The sequence below is a fragment of the Mandrillus leucophaeus genome, unplaced genomic scaffold (assembly GCF_000951045.1).
Source record: "Mandrillus leucophaeus isolate KB7577 unplaced genomic scaffold, Mleu.le_1.0 Scaffold1392, whole genome shotgun sequence".
Lineage (NCBI taxonomy): Eukaryota > Metazoa > Chordata > Mammalia > Primates > Cercopithecidae > Mandrillus > Mandrillus leucophaeus.
The window spans coordinates 471,334-489,389 of record NW_012101357.1 but is presented as its reverse complement, the minus strand read 5'-3'; the positions used below and the strand labels follow the sequence as shown (position 1 = coordinate 489,389).

The 18,056-nt window shown below is 40.6% G+C and overlaps 1 protein-coding gene across 1 annotated transcript in view; it reads left to right on the top strand.

Moving 5' to 3' along the window:
• Nucleotides 1-4,637: 4,637 nt before the first annotated feature.
• COQ3 (coenzyme Q3 methyltransferase) overlaps nucleotides 4,638-18,056 on the top strand; it is a 25,062-nt gene continuing 11,643 nt past the window's right edge. Inside the window, exons 1-2 of the mRNA XM_011973671.1 lie at nucleotides 4,638-4,767; nucleotides 15,012-15,138. Of these exons, the coding sequence (XP_011829061.1) occupies nucleotides 4,662-4,767; nucleotides 15,012-15,138 (233 nt within the window). The 5' untranslated portion in view covers nucleotides 4,638-4,661. The remainder of the gene's footprint in view (nucleotides 4,768-15,011; nucleotides 15,139-18,056) is intronic.

Below are 18,056 nucleotides of genomic sequence, written 5' to 3'. Positions count from 1 at the left end.
TCAGTTAAATCTGTAGTTTTTTTAAAAGCCGTCATGACATTTGTGATTATTAGTACATAAATCAGTGTTATAATTTGATATTTGGGTTTTTCAGACTTTTAGTGCCAGATTTAGAGAATTCATTATTTTCTTGACATGCGATATAGTATTTACCTTGAGTGGTAAGGTTTTATAAGGTAGGGTTTTCATGATTTAGGATGTGAATGCGAAAACTTACATAAAAGTTAGATGTATAATTTGGTTATGAAATATTTTCTAAAATACCACCACCAGAAAATTAACAGATTAAATTTTTGAGACAATCCTTGGTCTGGATTGGTTAATGAAAATGTCTTCCTTAAGAGGTTCTATTAAAAAAATATTTCTAGTGTGTTAGTTGTAATTGTTTTTGTGGAGTGGGGGTAAACCACACCATTAAGGGAATAAAATGTAATTTGAAAGAGGTGATTATAAGATTTGTTTCAGGCCCCAAAATATAAATAAAAATTGGTGTGGAATCTCATTAGTGTTTATGTTTTCTGCCACTATAAAATTACCTTTTTAGCACGTTTCTAGTGGTGTAATACCAAGTAGGTAAATTTCGCAGTCTGTTTTTAGTGTCCTGAGTTTTTTGTTCCCTTAAACACGTGAAAGGTAATAGTAAAGAATTTTTTTTGGCTGGGTGCGGTGGCTCACGCCTGTAATCCCAGCACTTTGGGAGGCTGAGGTGGGTGGTTCATGAGGTCAGGAGATCGAGACCATCCTGGCTAACACAGTGAAACCCCGTCTCTACTAAAAATACAAAAAATTAGCTGGGTGTGGTGGCCGGCGCCTGTAGTCCCAGCTACTGGTGGGGCTGAGGCAAGAGAATGATGTGAACCCAGGAGACGGAGCTGGCAGTGAGCCGAGATTGTGCCACTGCACTCCAGTCTGGGCGACAGAGCAAGACTCATCTCAAAAAAAAAAAAAAAAACTTTTTATTGTATTTGGGAATTTTTACATAGGAGTTGTATTAGGTTTACAGTCCCTGTAGTGTTGCCTTATGGAAATCTTTACATCTTAACTGAGTTTTTCTTCTCTTAGATAAACTTAAATGTATTTATTGAAGTTTCTAAAATGTACTGAGTACAGTCATATACCACATAACGACGTTTCAGTCAGTGACAGGCCACATATACAACAGTGGTCCCATAAGATTATAATGTGGTATTTTTCTGTACCCTTTCTGTGTTTAAATACGCAAAACCATTGTATTACAGTTGCCTGCGGTTTTCAATATAGTATTTGTAGCCTAGGAGCGATAGGCTATACCATGTAGCCTGGGTGTGTAGTAGTCTATACCATCTAGGTTTATGTAAGTATACTCTATGATGTTCACATCACAATGAAAGCACCTAATTACACATTTGTCACATGTCCCCAAGTTAAGCAATATATGACTGCATAGTTACTGTTTTTTGGTTTTTGCGATGGAGTCTTGCTGTCGCCCAGGCTGGAGTGCAGTGGCGCAATCTTGGCTCACTGCAACCTCCACCTCCTGGGTTCAAGTGATTCTCCTGCCTCAGCCTCCTGAATAGCTGGGATTACAGCACCCGCCACCACACCTGGCTAATTTTTGTATTTTTAGTAGAAACGGGGTTTCGCTATGTTGGCCAGCTGGTCTCGAACTCCTAGTCTCAGGTGATCCACCCGCCTTGGCCCCCCAAAGTACTGGGATTACAGGCGTGAGCCATCGCTCCCAGCCGACTGCGTAAATGGAAGTATTAAGAGTCATTGGATTGAGCTGGCTCTGTTTCTTGATGTGTTTTAGGCAAATCACTAATCACCATGGGCCTTAACTTATTCAGCTGTAAGGGAGGAATTAGATGCGGTTTTTGTTTTGTTTTGGGATGGAGTCTCACTGTCACCAGGCTGGAGTGCAGTGGCGTGATGGCTCTGCAACCTCCGCCTCCCGGGTTCAAGCAACTCTCCTGCCTCAGCCACCCAAGTAGCTGGGACTACAGGCATGTGCCATTATGCCCAGCTAATTTTTGTGTTTTTAGTAGAGACAGGGTTTCATCATGTTGGCCAGGATGGTCTTGATCTCTTGACCTCGTGATCCGCCTGCTTCGGCCTCCCAATATGCTGGGATTGCAAGTGTGAGCCATCGCACCCGGCCAAATTAGATTATTTCTAAACACATCCAGCTGTTAAGTTTTTCAGTTTTAAGTGGAATTTGGTTGTAATGTGTAAAATTTAAAAGAGAAAATGGGCTTTAGCTCTTTAAAAAGCACACATGGGTTATATTTATACCATAAAGGTTTATCAGATACCTGTAGAGTTCCTTTAAAGATACTTTGGTTAAATCTGCCACATTCTGATTTTGGTAGTTATGATAGAATTATTCTGAGTTACCAATTTATGTAAAATTTTTAAGTAAATGTGAAAACTTACCAGTTAAACTAGTGGTATATCTTTTTTTTCTTTTCTTTTCTTTTTTTTTGGAGACAGAGTCTTGCTCTGTTGTCCAGGCTGGAGTGCAGTGGTGTGATCTAGCTTACTGCAACCTCCACCTCCCAAACAATTTTCTTGCCTCAGCCTCCCAAGTAGCTGGGATTACAGGCTTCCATCACCATGCTCAGTTAATTTTTGTATTTTTTGTAGTAGAGGTGGGGTTTCACCATATTTGCCAGGCTGGTCTTGAACTCTTGACCTCAGATGATCCGTCCACTTCGGCCTCCCAAGGTGCTGGGATTACAGGCATTAGCCTCTGCACCCAGCTGTTTATGATTTCAAAGCTACAAGGGAGCACTTTACCCTTGGATGAAAAGAAAAAATGTTTGTAAAATTGAATTACAAAATAGACATTAAGAGTTTTATGGCAGAATAAATATGTAGACTCTTACAGGTGAGATCATAATAATAGTCTGGGGAAGTATCTCCAACAATGGCCATATGCTGCATTACAGCCAATACAACTTTCCAATACCACTTAGGTTTAAGAGTCATTGGGAAAACCTTTTGTTGATGTTTGTAGCGAGAAGTACTATTAGCTAGTTTTGCTTATCTGGGCCAGACTAGTTCTGGGTGTTCAAAAGACATACTTCTTGTCAGCATTAAGGCAAATTATTGATTCCCTTTCTTGTTAAACTGAAAATGTATTGGAAAGGCTTTGAAGCCCATTGAAGTGTGGTACATTCAAAGTACGTACGTACAAAGCTCCTAGAACTTTATCATGCTTGTAGTTTGCTTTTTCCTTGGATGTGTCATTCCAATAAATGTAACACATGCTACATTTTCTTTTGTGCAGAGCTTTCTGCCTTCATGTGGAGAGATGATCATGTATCTAAGGGTAGAGGAGCTCTGAAGAGGACATAGCAACTGAAAAGTGCGACCACTCTTAGGAGGAGGTCAATATTTTAGCTAAGAACCATAAATGAAAGACTATTCCTGTCTGGGTGGGGTGGCTCACACCTGTAATCCCAGAACTTTGGGAGGCTGAGGCAGGCAGATCACCTGAAGTCAGGAGTTTGAGACCAGCCTGGCCAACACGGTGAAACCCTGACTGAAACTACAAAAATTAGCCGGGAGTGGTGGCATACACCTGTAATCCCAGCTACTCAGGAGGCTGAGGCACGAGAATCACCTGAGCCTGGGGGTGCGGAGGTTGCAGTGAGCTGAGATAGTGCCACTGCACTCCAGCCTGAGCAACAGAGTGAGGCTGTCTCAAAAAAAAAAAACAAAAAACAAAAACTATTCCTGAATGGTAAATTTCACTAATTGAAAGAACCCTTTACCAATTTGACCCTGCCTGTTGAAAATACGGAATATTTTTTTGTCTTCAATGTTGGAGATTTGTCATTGTTCTTGCCCAAAGAAAGACTTTTTGTGCATTTAGAGGTAGAATGTTACTGATCACTGTTCCTAGGTCTAAATGAAGTTTGCCTAGACGGAGCCACAAACGCCTCCTACTACATGATGTATATACCCGGTACAGGATAATAGTCATTTGCAGAAAATAAGTTTTACATTTGGCCTTCTGGCCATCTGATATTTGAGTGCCTTGAAAGGAGAAAGAATTCTTCCCTTGAGGAAGACGTGCTCCCATACTTTTGCGATTCTTAGCATTAGGGTCAGCGTCTTACAGGAATATAAAAGTCCTTGAAGAGACATCTGTTAAGTGTGAAATAGAGCTACATGGCAATAAAAGATCACACAGCACAAAGTAATGGCCTGATTGAGGTCAACTTTGAACATGAGGTTTCAGGTGGTCTTATAGAAATAAAGGATCTTCAAAGTTTATGATAGTAAAAATATCTTACAGTTTCATCGCATGTACAGTTTGCTAGATGAGCGTGAAAGTATAGCCATACATACACAACACTCGATACAATCATGAAAGTTGGCTGCAGGCCAGGCGCGGTGGCTCACGCCTGTAATCCCAGCACTTTGGGAGGCCAAGGCGGGTGGATCACCTGAGGAGGTCAGGAATTGGAGACCAGTCAACATGGAGAATCGCTTGAACCCGAGTGGCGGAGATTGCAGTGATCCCAGATGAGGGACTGTACCCCAGCCTGGGCAACGGAACAGACTCCGCAAAGGAGAAAAAGTCGGCTGCAGAGGGCGAAAGTGGATCTCGGAACCTCTATGTTGGGGATCTTTTTTCGAGAGGGACCGGAAAAGAGGTGGGATCGTTTGTCGCGATGTGGGGCGGCGGTAAGCTGGGCTCCTCGGGGGGTTGGTTTTTAAGAGTGCTGGGGCCCGGAGGCCGTAATACAAAAGCTGTACGTCATCTAATTTCCTCGGTGGGTGAGTGGGTGCGGAGGTCCCTCGCATGCAGTCCATTGCGCGGGCTCGCAGCTCTGCGCATGCGCTGGGGGTGGGGCGGTGGGTTGTAGCTGGAGCTCGCGAGGGGTCAGCGCGAAACCTGAGGCTTGGCCCTGGTCCCAGCTCTCTCCATTGTAAACCTGGCATAGTCCCCTTGGCGGACGTCGGGGTAAAGAACTCAGTACCAGTGGTCCTGTCTGGAAAAGCGCAGGCCGCGGGTGTCTCGTGGCTGAGCTCCTTGCCCCAGGAGCCGGAGACCCACTCTGCGTGTGCTGCGGTCTTGAAGGTCATGCATCTTTCCTTTGTCGGGGCAGGAGTAACTCGCGCCTCGTAGTTATGCATAGCTTTGTATCTGTGTTTTGTTTGCACAAAGCTTGCTGTTTTTTCAGAAAGAATTTAAGGCAGCTGTACTACTTTTTGATTAATAGGTTAATTCAACAGACTGCATTTGCAAATGAAATCAAGAAAATAACGCACTGCTCCGTGCTTGTAGACAGTCTGATTTTCGAACTCTCAGTGTTAAGTAGAAACAAGCTCATCTTTTACATGGAACTCTTAACAAATACTGTATGCCAGACACTGTTATGAGCACTGGGAATTTAGAAATGAATGACGCCTCAAGGATCTCTTTTAAAATGTTAGGATAGACCTAAGATCAGGATATAATGAACAAAAAAATGGAGAATCTAACCGCCCATTAATAAAGGTTATTAGTTGGTACTATCATACAGTGGAAAAATAGTGCAGCCAATAAAAATGATTTAAATCTATTTGTATCCACATGGAAAAATAATAAGATATAGTGTTAAGAAAGTAAAGTTTCATTGTTTCCTGGAAGAAGCCAAAAACAAAAAAAAGTTACAAATCAGTATGGATAATGAACTTGGAGTTATAGGTGGAGATATATAGAGAAATTTTGCAGTGATTGCCTGTGGTAGAGTAGGTGATTTTCTGTCATTTTATCCTTTATATGCTTTGCTTTTAATGAACTTTTTTTTAGTAAACGTATGTGTCTTTTATAATCAAAAATTTAGAAAAGATACAGTAAACCTAGTTCCAGTTTTTGAGGGGTGAACATAGAAGGAGCCTCTAATCCATAACTGGGATCAAGGAAACTTCTTGAATGGGATATTTAGCGAAATCCTGAAGGAGGTGGTCAGTTTTAGAAGCAGTTGGCCAAGGCAGGCAGCTCACTTGAGGTCAGGTGTTCGAGACCAGCCTGGCCAACATGGCGAAACCCCATCTCTACTAAAAATACAAAATTAGCCGGGCGTGGCAGTGGGCGCTTGTGATCCCAGCTACTGGGGAGGCTGAGGCAGGAGAATCGCTTGAACCTGGGAGGCAGAGGTTGCAGTAAGCCAAGATCACGCCATTGCACTCCAGCCTAAGCAACAGAGTAAGACTCTATCTCAAAAGAAAAAAAAAAAAGCAGTTGGAAAGGGGAAAGAATCTGGGCTTGAGAATCTGTGAGAAAGTTTGTGAGTAACCACAAAAGGTTCCTTGAAAAGTAAAATTTGTAGGTGGAGGGCCGGAGGTAAAGGCAGGGGGTGGCAAGGGATGAGGCAAGAGGCCTTTTTGTCCATGACACATTCATGAAAGGCCAGGCACACCTCCTGAGGTACACTATCCTGCGGACAGTGGAAATTACTGAAGAAGCAACATGAGCAGATTTATGTTTAGGAAATAACACTTGGCAGCTGTCTATATAGCTGTCTTCACAGCTGTCTACATAGAAAGTGGGACGGAAGCAGGCAAGTCTAGGCCCAGGAAGACCTTAGAGTAATCCAGACAATAAATTATGATTGCTGGAAATAAAATATTGGCAGGGTAAAAGTCTGTTACCTGTTTTATTCACCATCAGCATGGTGCCTGGTGGGTGCTGAATGACTTTTCAATAAATAAAATGAAAAAAAGCCTTTTCCCATTCCTTTAAAATCTCAAATACCAGGATGATCACAGATTCAAGGTAGAGAAGGAATTGGTAGCATTCTGTTTAAATATAAACTCAATTACTCTCTTTCAGTTGTGGTCAGATGGTAGAGTTGTTTTTATTTTTACTTTTTAGATTAATTAATTATTTTTTCGAGACAAGGTCTTGCTCTGTACCCCAGGCTAGAATGCAGTGGCATGACCACAGTTCATGGCAGCCTTGGCCTCCCTGGCTCAATCGGTCCTCCCACCTCAGCCTCCCAAGTAGCTGGAACTACAAGCAGGCACCACAATGCACAGCTAATTTTTATATTTTTAGTAGAGAAGGTGTTTCACCACATTGTCTAGGCTGGCCTTGAATTCCTGGGCTCAAGCGGTCCACCCACCTTGGTCTCCCAATGTGTTTGGATTACAGGCATCGAGCCACTGCATCTGGTCTAAGGTGGTTTTTAAACCTCTTGAGAATTGTAGCAATACTGATAACTTAGGGATTCATTTTCCAGAAATAGAGGAGGTAAGAGAGAGATCAGGGGTTTTCTGTCTGTAGAAGGCAGATATTGTTAAAATTTCTAAGGCTTAGTTTCATAATAGTAATACCTTATATGTCCTCATCTATGTATCACAGTTTATATAGTTAAACTTTATTCTTTAATAATATTTCATCTATCTACCTAAAGTCATACAGCAGGTGATATTTGAACTGGGTCTTAAAAGGTAGTCCAGATAGAGTTGGTGGAAAAGGAAATAAAATGAACAAAAGCCAGGCGGAGCACCTTTAATCCCAGCACTTTGGGAGGCCGAGGCAGGTGGATCACTTGAGCTGAGGAGCTTGAAACCATCCTGGGCAGCATAGCAAAACCCTGTCTCTACAAAAAAAAAAAAAAAATACAAAATTTAGCTGGGCATGGTGGTGTGCTCCTGTGGACTTCGCTACTGAATAGGCTGAGGTAGGAGGATTACTTGAGCCCGGGAGGTAGAGGCTACGGTGAGTCATGAACGCACCACTGCACTCCAGCCTGGGCAACACAGCTGGACCCTGTTTCATAAGTAAGTAAATAAGTAAATAAATAAATAGATAAAATGAGCAAAAGCCTAGACACATGAACTTTATTAAAAAAGAACATTGTAATGAATTTGGGATGGACTGTGAAGGGCTGATTAAAAAATAAAACCAAATAAATATAAGCTCAGGAGAGAAGTGTGCAGAGACTACAAAAAGACAAAATGTGAAATATAAATGACCATTAAACTTAAGAAAAGATGCTTAACCTCACTCATGATAGATTGAAACTACATTAGCTGGGCATGGGGGCCTAAGTTTATAGTCCCAGCTACTCTGGAGGCTGAGGTGGGAGGATCGCTTGGGCGATGTTGGCGGAGGTTGTAGTGAGCAGAGGTTTTGCCACTGCACTCCAGCCCAGGTGACAGAGTGAGACCCTGTCTCAAAAACAAAAACAAACTAATTAAAACTACACTAAGATATCATTTTCATGTATTTGATTAGCAAACATAAAAATGTTTAACATAGGCTGGGTACTGTGGCTCAGGCCAGCACTTTGGGAGGCCAAGGCGGGTAGATCACAAGGTCAAGAGATCGAGACCATCCTGGCTAACACGGTGAAACCCCGTCTCTACTAAAAATACAAAAAATTAGCCGGGTGTGGTGGCAGGTGCCCGTAGTCCTAGCTACTCGGGAGGCTGAGGCAGTAGAATAGCGTGAATCCGGGAGATGGAGCTTACAGTGAGCCAAGATCGCGCCCCTGCACTCCAGCCTCGGCGACTGAGTGAGACTCTGTCTCAAAAAAAAAAAAAGGTTAACACATTGTATGGGTGACAGTGTGGGAAAACCAACATGAGACACTCTCATATATTACCCAAAGGAGTGTAAATTGGTTCAACATCTATTTAGTGGCAATTACAGATTTACAAATGCACATACCCTTTGACATCATTCTTGAAATTTTACCTACAGGGACTCTGAAACACATATGAAATGAAAAAAACCTATGTCATTTAATCTCTAGTTGTTGTTGTTGTTGTTGTTGTTGTTTTGAGACAGAGTCTCACTCTTTTGCCCAGGCTGGAGTGCAGTGGCGTGAGCTCGCCCACTGCAATCTCCACCTCCCAGGTTCAAGTGATTCTTGTGCCCCAGCCTCCCGAGTAACTGGGACTACAGGTGCTCACCCGGCCCTAATCTCATAGTGTTGATAATTACCCAAATGCCCATCATTAGGGAACTCCTTAAATAAATAATATAGCCACACGATGAATTAGCACGTAGCCTTTTAAAAAATATGAAATAATTTCCAAGATATGTTGGTAGGTGAGGAAAAACATTCAGAAGAATGAGTGTATTATGCTACATTTTATATAAAATGAGAAACTGATACTTTAAAATGATTGTGTATGTATAAAATGCCTCTGGAATCTTACATACAAATCTAGTAAGATCGGTTGTTTGTAGGGAGAGAAACTAGATAGCTACAGTCAGGAGTAGGAAAGATACTTTGTAGTGTACCCTTTTGTACTTTCTGATTTTTTAAATTTTTGATTTTGAAATAATTTCAGACACAAGAAATGGCAAAAATAGCACAGAGAGGCTGGGTGCAGTGGCTCATGCCTGTAATCCCAACACTTTGGGAGGCCGAGGCAGGCGGATCACTTGAAGTCAAGAGTTTGAGATCAGGCTAGCCAACATGGTAAAAGCCTGTGTCTACTAAAAATACAAAAAGTTAGCCAGGCATGGTGGCGTGTGCGCCTATAGTCCCAGTTTCTTGGGAGGCTGAGGTGGGAGAATCACTTGAAACTGGGAGGCGGAGATTGCAGTGAGCTGAGATCATGCCTCTTCAGTCCCATTTGGGCGACAGAGTGAGACCCTGTTCCCCCAAAAAACAAAACAAAACAAAACAAGAACCCCAAACACACAGAGAGAATTTCCATATACTATTCACCCAGTTCCTTGGTGATACCATCCATAGCACGTTGTTGAAGCCAGGAAATCAACTTTAGTATAATTGACTCCACTACAGACCTTATTTGGTTTATGCCACCAGTACATGCACTCATTGTGGGAGAGAGCGAGGATGTGTGTGTGTGTGCGTGCGTGTATACGTAAGTTTTTTGTTTATTTACTTATTTAGTTTTTGAGACGGAGTTTCGCTCTTCTCACCCATACTAGAGTGTAATGGTGCGATCTCAGCTCACTGCAACCTCTGCCTCCTGGGTTCAAGCAATTCTCCTGCCTCAGCCCCCTGAGTAGCTCATATTACAGGTGCCCACCACCACGCCTGGCTAATTTTTTTATTTTTAGTAGAGACGGGGTTTCACCATGTTGGCCAGACTAGTCTCAACCTCCTAACCTCAAGTGATCCACCTGCCTCAACCTCCCAAAGTGCTGGGATTACAGGCATGAGCCACCACGCCTGGCCTATTTTGCCTTTCTATATCAATTTTAAAGTCAGTATGTCTGTGTCTACCGAAAAAAAAAAAAAGGCTATTGAGATTTTGATAGGAATTGTATTAAATGTATAGGTCAGTTTGGGGAAAACTGATGTTTTTACTATGTTGAATTTTCCAATATGTCTCACGTTTATTCTTTGATTTATTTCATCAGTGTTGTATAATTTTAAGCATATAGATTCTGTACATGTTTTTGTTTGATTTATGCAACAATGAAAATTTTTTTGGAATGATTTAAAATGATAAGGCATTTTACATTTTGAATTTTGCCTTCCACTTGTTCACTGTTAATATATAGAAACAAGACTGACTTTTTTGTGTTACCTTTGTAATCTTTGACCTTTCTTTTTTTTTTTGAGACAGAGTTTTGCTCTTCTTGCCCAGGCTGGAGTGCAATGGCGCGACCTCTACTCACCACAACCTCCGCCTCCTGGGTTCAAGCAATTGTCCTGCCTCAGCCTCCCGAGTAGCTGGGATTACAGGCATGCACCACTATGCCCGGCTCATTTGGTATTTTTAGTAGAGACAGGGTTTCTCCATGTTGGTCTGGCTGGTCTCGAACTCCCGACCTCAGGTGATCCGCCCAGCTCAGCCTCCCAAAGTGCTGGGATTACAGGTGTGAGCCACCACGCCTGGCCTTTAATCTTTGACCTTTCTGAATTCACTTATTAGTTCCAGGAGCCTTTTAAAGATTTCTTAGGATTTTCTATATAGACAATAGGGACAGTTTAATTTCTTCCTTAACATTCTGTATACCTTTTATTTCCTTTTCTTGCCTAATTGCACTGAATAAGACTTTCAGTACTATGTTGAATAAGAGTAGTGAGAATGGATGTGTTTACCTTGTTTCTGATTTTAGGGGGAAAGGGCTGAGTCTTTCACTGTTAAGTACTACGTGAGCTATAGGTTTTTATAGCTGTTTTGTAAAATAATTTCCCTTTCATTCTTAGTTTGCCAAAAGTTTTTAATCGTAATGGATATGGATTTTGTTAAATACTTTGTATCAATCAACATGATTATGTTTGGTATTTGTTTTGTTTTGGTTTTTGGTTTTCACTTGTTTGTTTTTTGAGACAGTATTGCTCTGTCTCCCAGGCTGGAGTGCAGTGGTACAATCATGGCTCACTGCAGCCTCTGCCTCCCAGGCTCAAACAGTCTTCCCATCTCAATCTCAATCTCCTCAGTAGCAAGGACCATGGATGCACACCACTATACCTGGCTAATTTTTAAAGTTTTTCTGTAGAGATAGGGTCTCACTATGTTGCCCAGACTTGTCTCGAACTCCTGGGCTCAAACAATCTTGACTCTTCAGCCTCCCAAAGTGCTGGAACTACAGGTGTGAGCCGCCCCGCCTGGTGTGTTACTCTTTTTTTTTTTTTGTTAATATGGTCGATTATATTAACTGATTTTTTAAATGTTGAACTAGTGTAGCATACCTGGAATAAATCTCACGTGGTTGTGCTGTATTGTTCTATTTATATGTTGCTGAATTATATTGTGTGTTGCATACCTGGAATAAATCTCACGTGGTTGTGCTGTATTGTTCTATTTATATGTTGCTGAATTATATTGTGCTAATATTTGCTAAGGATTTTTATGTCTGTTCCTGAGACGAATTGGTCTGTAGTCTTTGCTGTACTCTTTGATTTTTGTATCAGAATAATGTTGACTTCATAAAATGGCCTGGGAAGTATTCCTTACCCTTCTATTTTTTTAAGAGATTAAGTAGAATTGGTTGTTATCTCTTTAAGTGTTTAGTAGAATTCACCAGCGAAGCCATCCAAGACTGGAGATTTGTTTTTCAGGTTTCTAACTATGAATCCAATTTCTTTAGTAGTTATCAGTTATTCAGGCTCTCTATTTTATCCTATATGAATTTTGGTAGTTTGTGGTTTTTATAGAATTAGTCCATTTTGTCTAAATTGTAGAACTTCTGAGTGTGGTGTTATTTGTAGTATTCTCTTGTCAACCTTTTAATGTCTGTGAGGTCTATAGTAATATCCTTTCTTTATTTCTTGATGTTGGTGATTTACATCTTTTCTTTGTCAGCTTTGCTGGAGGCTTATCAATTTTATTGATTTTTGCAGTGAATTAATTTCAGATTTGATGTATTTTCTATGGCTTTGTTTTGTTTTCAATGTCATTGATTTTCATTTTTATTTATTTATTTATTTATTTATTTATTATTTATTTATTTTTTGGCGCAGAGTCTCACTCTGTCACCCGGGCTGGAGTGCAGAGGCACCATCTCGGCTCACTGCAACCTCTGCCTGCCGGGTTCAAGAGATTCTTGTGCCTCAGTCTCCAGAGTCACTGGGATTACAGGCATGTGCCACCATGTCTGGCTAATTTTTGTATTTTTAGCAGAGATAGGCTTTCATCATGTTGACCAACCTGGTCTCGAACTCCTGACCTCAAGTGATCCACTTGCCATGGCCTCCCAAAGCTCTGGGTTTATAGATATGAGCCCCCTCATCTGGCTGATTTCTATTTTTATCATTTTCTGATTCCACTTTCTTGCTTTATGTTTATTTTGCTCTCCTTTTTCTAGTTCTTGAGGTGGAAACTTAGATTGTTGATTTGAGGCCTTTCTTACTTTTCTTTTTTCTTTTCTTTTCTTTTTTTTTTTTTTTTTGAGACAGAGTCTTACTCCATTACCCAGGTTGGAGTGCAGTGACGCAATCTTGGCTCACTGCAACCTCCATCTCCCAGGTTCAAGCGATTCTTCTGTCTCAGCCTCCCAGGTAGCTGGGACTACAGGTGTGTACCACCATCCCCGGCTAATTTTTGTATTTTTAGTAGAGACAGGGTTTTACTATGTTGGCCAGACTGGTCTTGAACTCCTGGCCTCATGTGATCTGCTTGCCGTGGCCTACCAAAGTGCCCAAAGTGCTGGGATTACAGGTGTGAGCCACCATGCCTGGCCCTTTCTTCCTTTTCAATACGACTATTTTAGTGATATAAATTGCCCTCTCAGTACTCCTTTAGTTATATCCACCAATTTTTATATGTAGTATATTTATTTTCATTTACTTCAAGTTTTAAAATATCCCTGAGACTTGTCTTTGACTTATGGATTGTTTAGAAGTATGTTGTTTAATTCCCAAGTGTTTTGCTTTTTACTGTTATTTTTCTGTTATTTATTTGATCCTATTACAGTCAAAAATATAGTTTGTGTGATTTCACTTAAAGTTGTGAAGATTTGTTTTGTGTCTCAGGACATGGTCTATCTTTATGAATGTTCCATGCATGCTTGAAAGAATGTGTATTTTGTTGTTTGGGGGAAGTGTTTTACACATTTTAAGTAGATTGTATTGAATAATGGTCTTGTTCAGTTCTTCTTTATCCCTGCTGGTTTTCTATCCAGTGGTTCTATCAATTACTGAGACAGGAGTGTTGAAGTCTCCAACTTACAATTGTGGATTTGTTTATTTCTCATTTCATTTCTATGAGTCTTTATGTGTTTTGAAATTCTGTTGTTTGTGGTGTACATAGTTTTTTCAAGACAGAGTCTTGCTCCATTGCCCAGGCTGGAGTACAGTGGCTCGATCTCAGCTCACTGCAGCCTCTGCCTCCCTGGTTCCTGAGATTCTCCTGCCTCAGCCTCCCGGGTAGCTGGGATACAGGCACATGCCACCACGCCTGGCTAATTTTTGTATTTTTTGGTAGACATGGTGTTTCACCATGTTGACCAGCTGGTCTTGAACTCATGACATCAGATGATCTGCTTGCCTCAGCCTCCCAAAGCGCTGGGATTACAAGCATGAGCCACTGTGCCTTGCTGGTGCATACAGTATTGCTTTTTCTTCTTGGTGGATTATCCCTTTTATTGTGATGTAATGCCCCTCTTTGTTTCTGATACTTACTTTGCTCTAAAGTCTACTTTGTCTGAATGTTTATTGAACAACTGAGTGTTCTGCAACACAGCTACAGGCTCATAAAGTAGGCCCCTGTGTAAGTTGAGCATATAGAATGGGTGAATGTTTATTTTAGGTTATATATACACATACTTTTTTTTCCTCTGTAAAGGGTGTTGTAAAAATGTAAAATATGTAAAATTCATTTGTAAAAATTCATTTCATGTAGCTAATGTAAAAATGTAAATATGTAAAAATTCATTTCATGTAGCTAATATGGAATTGACAGAATTTGAACTAATTTTGACAATTTCAGAATTAATATTATCCTAGTTTAAAACATAACATTTTATATTTGAATATCATTCCTCTCATTTTATGTACATAATGTAGATGTAAAAACTAATGGCATGAAAAACTTTATAAACATATGCATTACTTGTTTTGGCTAATAATTTTAGAAATGTCTGGGTTAGAGTTAGATACTGGAATGTAAAACTTTTATTTTACTTTTTAGGTAAAATCTTAAGTAAAAAACAAACAAAAACCCTTTGTTTATCAATTGTAATGTAACATAGCATTACCATATAAAATAAAACTTTGTCCAGGCCCGGTGAATCCCAGCACTTTGGGAGGCTGAGGCAGGAGTATCCCTTGAGCCCAGGAGTTTCAGACCAGCCTGAGCAACGTAGGGAGACCCCATCTCAACAATGACAATAACAACAAAAGTTAGCTGGGCATGGTGGCATGTGCCTGTAATCCCCACTGCTTGGGAAGCTGAGGTGGGAGGATTACTTGAGCCCAGGAGGTGGAGGCTGCAGTAAGCCGTGATTGTGCCATTACACTCCAACCTGGGCGGCAGAGCAAGACTCTAAAACAAAATAAATAATAAAATAAAATAAAATCTTCAATTACATGCATATGAGGGATTCTTGCTGTGCAATGCTTTTCTCTAGATATTTAATTTTTTTTTTTTTTCAGTTTATGTGAAGAACCAGCTCAGTTGGATACTACAGATTAAACCAGGGGTTTTCAATGAATACAGAACCATGTGGTTCAAATCCTACAGGACGACCTTTTCCTGTCTGAACAGAATAAAGAGTTTCAGGTGAGTTTATTATTACCGTGGCAAATATTCACGTAATTATTTGCAATAGGTTTTTAGTATTATCTTTAATAAACCCAGTCAGTATGTAATAGTTCATGTGGTTTGATTAAAGTAGCTTGTGTTTATTTAAGTAGTCTCAACTAATTTATTTTCTAATAATTTTTAAATTTGAGGAGTTTCAAACCCACAGAAATGGTAATAGAATAATGTAGTATACGGGCAATAAATAACCTTCATTCAGATTCAGAGATAGCTTTTGTTTTCAATATAAGACTATTACTTAGAGAAGAATTTTTATTTCCTTATAATGTCCTTATGACAAGACACAAGCAATGCAGTGCTTAAAATCATAAATATTACTTACAATACCTAATACGGTATTTTAAAATTTTTAGAAATCATAAATGATTTGGGTGCTGCATAAATATGATAAGGTGGCTAAGGTAGTAAAATTGAATGAAAGTAATATCTTTCTATATTTGTATTTTATAAGCCAACTTTTAACCTTGTGAAAATATTGCATAGCATTAATACTTGAACTCTGTTTGTTTGTTTGTTTTTGAGGCGGAGTTTCACTCCTATTGCCCAGGCTGGAGTACAATGGTGCGATCTCAGCTCACTGCAACCTCCACCTCCCGGCTTCAAGCGATTCTCCTGCCTCAGCCTCCCGAGTCAATGGGATTACAGGCGCCTGCCACCACGGCCAGCTAATTTTTTTTTTTTCTTTTTGAGACAGAGTCTCACTCTTGTTGCCCAGGCTGGAGTGCAATGGCGCGATCTTGGCTCACTGCAACCTCCGCCTCCCAGGTTCAAGCGAGTCTCCTGCCTCAGCCTCCCGAGTCAATGGGATTACAGGCGCCTGCCACCACGGCCAGCTAATTTTTTTTTTTTTTTTTTTTTGAGACAGAGTCTCACTCTTGTTGCCTAGGCTAGAGTGCAATGGTGCAATCTCAGCTCACTGCAACCTCCGCCTTCCAGGTTCAAGCAGTTCTCCTGCCTCAGCCTCCCGAGTAGCTGGGATTAGAGGCATGTGCCACCACACCCGGCTAATTTTGTATTTTTAGTAGAGAAGGAGTTTCACCATGTTGGCTAGGATGGTCTTGAACTCCTGATCTCAAGTGATCCACCCGCCTCAGCCTCCCAAAGTGCTAGGATTATAGGCATGAGCCACCGTGCCCAGCCTTGAACTCTGTTTTCTAAGTGCTTGTTCCTCCTTCTTGTAAATGAGCCCCTTTGAGATTGGGTTTATATGAAATCATTCTTAGTCAAATGAGCAATCACCTACTATTATCTATTGTAAATTAGTCCTTGATTACTGAGGCTTTGCATGAAGCATGGACAAGGGGGCTAATATTCCTAAGATAATATTAAAGAGGAATGACATTTGAATCTCAAAAGAAAAAAAAGTAATGAATATAGAATATGCTCTCGTTATGTGGCTAAAAAAACGTAATAAAAATGTGAATGGCATTACTTTTTCTAAGTTAACATCCTTATTATCTTTTACCCGAGCAGCCCTTTGAAGGATTTTTATATACTATATACTACTACATGGAAGTCAGTGTAGTGTCTAATCCCGCGTTATTCCTGTTTGATACCATTTAATTAAATAAAATTTTAGGCAAATTATGTACTTTTCTGGGCTTTTCCCTTCAGATTATTCATTTACCAAGTGCTTCCTGAGCACCGTGTTCCAGGAACTGTACTAGTCACTAAGAATAAAATGGTAAGGAAGACAGTCCATGCCTTGCCTTCATAGTGCTTGTGGTCTAGTGGAAGACAGACATGATCGATCAGATAATCACACAGCCCCACGAAGAAGTACAAAGTGCTATAGGAGTTAAAATAGGGGGATAGGGGGATGAGGGGAACATGACCCAGTTTTGAGGATCAGGGAAGATTTTGTTTGTTTGTTTGTTTGAGACAGAGTCTTGCTCTTTCACCCAGGCTGGAGGGTAGTGGCATGATCTCGGCTCACTGTAGCCTCCACCTCCCTGGTTCAAGCAATTCTCATGCCTCAGCCTCCCAAGTAGCTGAGATTACAGGCACCTGCCACCACGCCTGGCTACAGGGTTTCATCGTGTTTGCCAGGCTAATCTGGAACTCCTGACCTCAGGTGATCCACCTGCCTCAGCCTCCCAAAATGCTGGGATTACAGATGTGAGCCACCATGAGCAGCAGATCAGGGAAGATTCTTAGATAACATTTAATGGAAACTAAGATCTGAAGGATAAGAAGGAATTAATTAGGTGTTTGGGAGAGGAAAGGCAGGAGGTGGGAAGAATGTTCCAGGCAGAGGGAACATGCATGACCAGTCCAAAGAACTGAAAAAGGACCTATGTGGCTGGAGTGGGAAGGATGAGGAGAATAGAAGGAAGTGAGTTTGGAAAGGGAGGAAACTGAGCACTAAATAATTCAGAACTTTGTAAACTATGCTAAGGAATTTTGGTCTTATTTCTAATGGCACTGGGAAGATATGGAAGCATTTTATTCAGGAAAATAGCAATCAGATTTGTATTTTGGAACAATCACTCTAGATGCATCATGGAGAACAGATTGGAAAGGGATGAGGTAGGAAGCAGCTCCCAGTTAGAAAGCTAGGACAATAGTTCAGGCAAGAGATGATGGGTGCTTGGGTTAGAATTGTGGCAGTAGAAATGGAGCAGAGAAGATGGAGGTACCTGTGTTCAAATCCCGGCCCCACCATTTACTTAATCTCTCTGAGCCTCCCTTTTCTTATCTGTAAAATAGAGATAATAATAGTACCCACTTTCAGAGTTGTTGGAAGGGTTAAGTGAGGTAATATATGTGGAACTCTTAAACAATACCTGGAATTTAATAAGTGCTCAATAAATGGTAGCATTTATTTATTTATTTATTTATTTATTTATTTATTTATTTATTTATTTATTTTGAGA